Source organism: Montipora foliosa, chromosome 11 (assembly GCF_036669935.1).
Source record: "Montipora foliosa isolate CH-2021 chromosome 11, ASM3666993v2, whole genome shotgun sequence".
In the NCBI taxonomy this organism is placed as follows: domain Eukaryota; kingdom Metazoa; phylum Cnidaria; class Anthozoa; order Scleractinia; family Acroporidae; genus Montipora; species Montipora foliosa.
The window spans coordinates 8228160-8233159 of record NC_090879.1 but is presented as its reverse complement, the minus strand read 5'-3'; the positions used below and the strand labels follow the sequence as shown (position 1 = coordinate 8233159).

General features: G+C 43.6%; 1 protein-coding gene across 1 annotated transcript in view; it reads left to right on the top strand.

Annotated features, from left to right (window-relative positions):
- LOC137975003 (E3 ubiquitin-protein ligase RNF25-like) overlaps positions 1-3716 on the top strand; it is a 13009-nt gene extending 9293 nt beyond the window's left edge. Inside the window, exons 7-10 of the mRNA XM_068822032.1 lie at positions 111-224; positions 570-656; positions 959-1093; positions 2440-3716. Of these exons, the coding sequence (XP_068678133.1) occupies positions 111-224; positions 570-656; positions 959-1093; positions 2440-3540 (1437 nt within the window). The 3' untranslated portion in view covers positions 3541-3716. The remainder of the gene's footprint in view (positions 1-110; positions 225-569; positions 657-958; positions 1094-2439) is intronic.
- The last annotated feature ends 1284 nt before the right edge of the window (positions 3717-5000 follow it).

Here is a 5000-nt window from a genome sequence, read left to right as displayed (position 1 = left end):
GGTTAGCTCGCTCGCCCAGGGTAGCTCGTGTACGCGGATGACCCTTCTACCCGTGACATTTTTTCTCCGTATAAACGGGGTCTGAGTGTGACTTAAATGTCTGTTCATAGGACAGTGACGAATTCACAAAGACAGACTGCTATCACTACTTTCATTGTGGCTGTTTAGCAAGGTACATTATATTCTCACTTGAACAAGAGAAAACAGACGAAGAAGAAAATAAGGTAGGGTTGAGTAGATGCATAAAGAGCCAGGGACGGGTTAAGTGAATGAGCTGTCTTATAGACCATAATTCATAAATGGCAGCTAAGTAATTATTCTTTTGTCTTTGTGCTAATCATCCTCGCTGGTCACGATGCGTGAAAAAAAAAAAATCCTTACATTGTTTATAGTTTAGCATATTTTGGTCTTCGATACCACTTGGGACTCTTTTTCATGATAAGGATTCAGTTTCTTTGACAAGTTATTTTAAGCTGAGAACACCCTTCATTTAGTTACTTTCAAAATTCAGCTGGCCATCCCACCACAAAGAGGTTTCGGAGCTTGATGACACTGTGCCCTTTCCACAGGTTGAATGTCCCATGTGTAGATTGCCAATCAGTTACAACCTCACAGATCTGCAGAAAGTTGCCTTAACAGAGGTCAATAAAGATGAGGTGGGTTGAAAACTCTCAAATATTTTCTTTCAATCTTTTCCTGAAAGAGTCAGTCTTAAAACTCGGTCATTTCACGTCCTCTTAACTAGTTGGGAGTAATGATGAAATAGGTTTTCCATGCAGTGTTAAAATAAGGCCTTCCAGGCTTTTTCCCCTTGGGAACAAGTTCAATTTATTCGTTTAATATCCTTGGCAATCTCTTTCCACAGATACTTGGAACTAGGTCGATACCAAAAGTTCCCCCCTGCTCTTTAGTCTTGGCGAACGAACAGAATTATAATCTGACTTTTTTTCTGTTGCAGTTTGTTTATAAGCCCAGTGAAGAAATAAGAAAACTCCAGAAGAAAATGGCCTCCTTATTTGAAAAGCAAAAGCGCAAAGGGGGAGTCATTGACATAGAACAGGAAAGAAATCGATATTTGATCGATATTACATCGGTATGTCGTGCAGCCTTCAACAAAACGAAATTTGCCGTAAGAAAATGCAGATTTTGTACAACATAAGCGCTGCCGCGGGAAAGTGTTAACCCGAAATTGTTATAAGAATGGTCCGTGGAGAAGATTTAAAAACTACCTCTTACAGCATAAGAACCAGAAACACAGCAAAGTGCTGTACCTGAAAAATTCAAGTGGGTTTCCGCTGAAGCCACCTGACTTTTTTCATGGGTCTAAAAGAGACAATTGCTTAAATTGTCCAGTTAAGTGCGACGATCACTTCTTAATTTCGTCTGTAAGCCACACTTCAAAATATACATTTCTTTCTTTCATCGACTCCTTTCACGGGGACACATGAGCCCAAAAAATTGACCTGCTTCCAACCCGGCGTGTGTGGCCTCATAGCTCTGTTGGTTAGAGCATTGCACCAGCATTGCACCAGCATTGCACCAGCATTGCACCGGCATCGCAGAGGTCATGGGTTCGACTCCCGTTGAAGGTACCTGAATTTTCAGTTGTTTATAAGAAACAATTGCTTAAATTGTCCAGTTAAGTGCGAGGATAACTAAGTCGTTTTGACAGCAAAGTGCTTTTGAGGTCTTAATTCAGTGCGTTGTGTTTGAAAAGAACATATGTTAGCAATCCATGTCGAATGGATCGCTCCCAAAGTTTACTTTAGGTGAACCTTTGTTTCCGGTTGTCTTTTTCAATGTGTTGTACACCGTTTGATCGTTACTCTTCGTGATATTACTAGTACTTAATGGAGACCGGATTGCCTGAAGGAAAACATCGGTTTTTCCGAATCTAAAGCCTCTTGGGCGGGGTTAGTATCTTTCTCAATGACCGTTTGGGAATACCCCGTGCTTTAGGCTTTAGGGCCTTGAGGGAGTCAGGCTGGCGAAGCAGTCATCAACTGCGCCTTGAACCACTGCAATCGTATGTGGGCTGAGTTCCAGTCGATCGCAACCTCACTCGACGGTTTTTCTCCTGGTGCTCTGGCTTTCCCCTCTGATCAAAGTCAACTCCCAACTAATGAAATCTGGCTGTATTGCCGTGCTCTATGATCAGGGGGATACCAGAGGCACCTTAATCACAGCTCGATCTGGTCGAGCCGAGCCGAGCCGAGCCGAGCCGAGCCGAGCCGAGCCGAGCCGAGCCGAGCCGAGCCGAGCCGAGCCGAGCCGATCCTAATTCAGTCCCTAAAGGCCCCCGCAAACGAGGAAACATTGTTGCGGAAACGAAATTTGCTTGCCCGGGAAATTTGCTTCCTTAGCAAATGTTTCCTCGTTTGCGAGGGGGCTTTGGACTGCAAGAAAGGGTCTCATTTGCATTTGTACTATTTTTGGCAGGTTCGTCAAGAGGAAAGTGTAAAATATTCGCCGCCCTCAGGACTCCAAACAGACACAACGAAAACAATCCCCATCACAGACTTTTCCGCCGGCAGTGTTCCTAAAGGTTCAGGAAAAAGTAAAGAATCTCGCGAACCAATAAACTCTAATCAAAATCCAGAAAGAAAGGATAGAAAAAGGTTTTCCAAAAACTCTCCGTCCCATCGAGGTTCTCGGCGTCCGTTGAACAATTCTAGAGACAAATTTAAAGGTGATAAACGGGAGAATTATTCATCTGGAGATGAAAGACCTAGGAGCACAGTGAAAGCCGTTGGGCTAGCTATTGGTTCGAAAGAATCAGATTTGCAGGAAAAAGAAGTTAGTCCTAGTCTGAACGCCAAACAGGTGAACTTCCAAGCGAAAACCGAGCATGATCAAGGAACTGGTAGGATCGTTAAAAGGAAGGACTTTGGTGTGGCTTGTGACAGACCGGGATCCAAGGGGGGAAGACCGAGTTCTGCAAGAAGAGGTCGAGGAAAGACTGAACGAGGAAGAACTTGGGGTGAAAGGAAGAGCGATTTTCGAGACGAACGGAGGGATTGGAACAAAAATTCACCTGCGTCTCAATTACCTGTTGAACAAATTTCGGAAACCGGGATAACGAAAGGAAGCATGCGCAAACCCTCCGTTCACCTCGATGGTGACAATAACCCGAGTAGACATACGATTTCTTCTGTTGGCAGAATCGAAGAAACTCTGGATAAAAGGCCAGATATAGGTACCAATTCCTCTCATAAGAACGGTGAAGGAACTTCAGTTAATGAATTTTCAAGTTCCAAGGAGGCTACGAACTCTAGGAACAGTAAAAGCAAACCTCGTATTCCTCCTCCTGGCTTTGAGAGTGTAGTGGTCGGCACAAGGGGCTGTAATCAATCTATAAACGAAATCCAGTCAGAGGGTAACCAGCGATCAGCTCAACCCAGACCTCCCCCTGGCCTTATTACCCCTGCAAAAGGTAGAGATTCGGGCACAAGCCAATATGTTTCCACGTTGACCAACAGTTTGGCATTAGAAGAATTTAACAGTCCGAGGAGAACTTCTAAGAAAAGCAATGAATCTTGATAAAACTCGACCTTAATATGCACTGTCACATTATTTTTTTGTACAACTTCAGACCGCCTCTGCGATGAACGGGTTACCGGTAATTCTGTTGTCTGTGATCTGACTGTTGTAGATTTTAATGGTGTGATGTGAAGTGATGGTAAAATTATTTAGTCATAAATTGAATTTTTTTCAGGTCAATTCTTTCTCGTTTTCAATTATCGATATTGAACCCTCAAATATACGGTTTTCACTAAAGACGCAAGCACAAGCATACCAGCGCGTATTTCACCCTGAAAACGCGGATCTATTTAATCACTTTCACCACAGCCGAGAAACAGGCTGTGGTGGGGGTCGCACAACAAAGCGAGGCTCCAAATTAAGTGCGCCCTTTTACCCTCCCAACCATGATATAGCACAGAAGACAGATTACAACACCGGGAACTACATGCCCTACTCTTTGCGACAAGTGTGTGGGTTCTTTTACGTCCCACAGGATTATGAACATTGAAGGGTTGTGAGACGGGACCTCCGGCTTATCGTCCTTATCCGAGAAGACTAGATGTAATTACAAGAGACAGGTGTAATTACAAAGGCAGCACTTTCTCCTCAGTTATTTTAAGACCCTGAGTGTTGGTCCGGCCGGAGTTGAACTCACGACCTCCCGCGTGACAGCCCGGTGCTCAACCAACTGAGCCATCGGTGCGCGATGTTGACGCTACCATAAACACATGCGCAACGATAAATTTTTCCTTTTCCTCGTGCTTGCGCTTATGCTTGCGTTTGCTTGCGTTTTGTGAAAACGAAACACAGCATTTGCTACGTCTGGCCAATGAAAGCACTTGTTCCAGATTCCCCGCGTCTGAGCATTTGAACAAACTGGCGGATGCCGTTGTTGATTTTCATGCTTTTGTCCGACATTCCTATTCACTAGCATAAGGTACTTATGGTTGCGTTGCTAGTGAAAACCAGGCTTTATACTTTCGAGATTCGTATCTCATCCTGAGTCCTCTAAAGCCCGCCGCACACGGTTAGAAAAGAGTTGAGCAAACTACCTCGTGAGGCGGTTTGCTCAGCTGTGCAGGGAAATTGTTGTGAGAATTCGCCTCGCGAGGCCGTGAGGATAAAATCAAGCATGTTTGTGTTTTTTTGCCTCGCGAGGCAAATTCCCCACTGTGTGCGGCCATAGTGAGAATCGAGCTGAGCTTTGTCAATGAAGCATCCAATAAAAATACATGTCATACTCATGTGACTTCAGTGATTTAAGATGACGTCAGAGGAAGAAATTTCGGCGCCACTGAAGTCACGTAAGAATGCCATGTATTTTTATTGGATACTTTTTATTATTATTTTTTATATATTTTTTTATTTTTTATTTATTAAAACAGTCAAACACACATTACAGAGCTGAGATATAAAATATTACATACAATATAAGTGCGAGAAAACAAGACATCTATACTACACTGCTAACTACATGT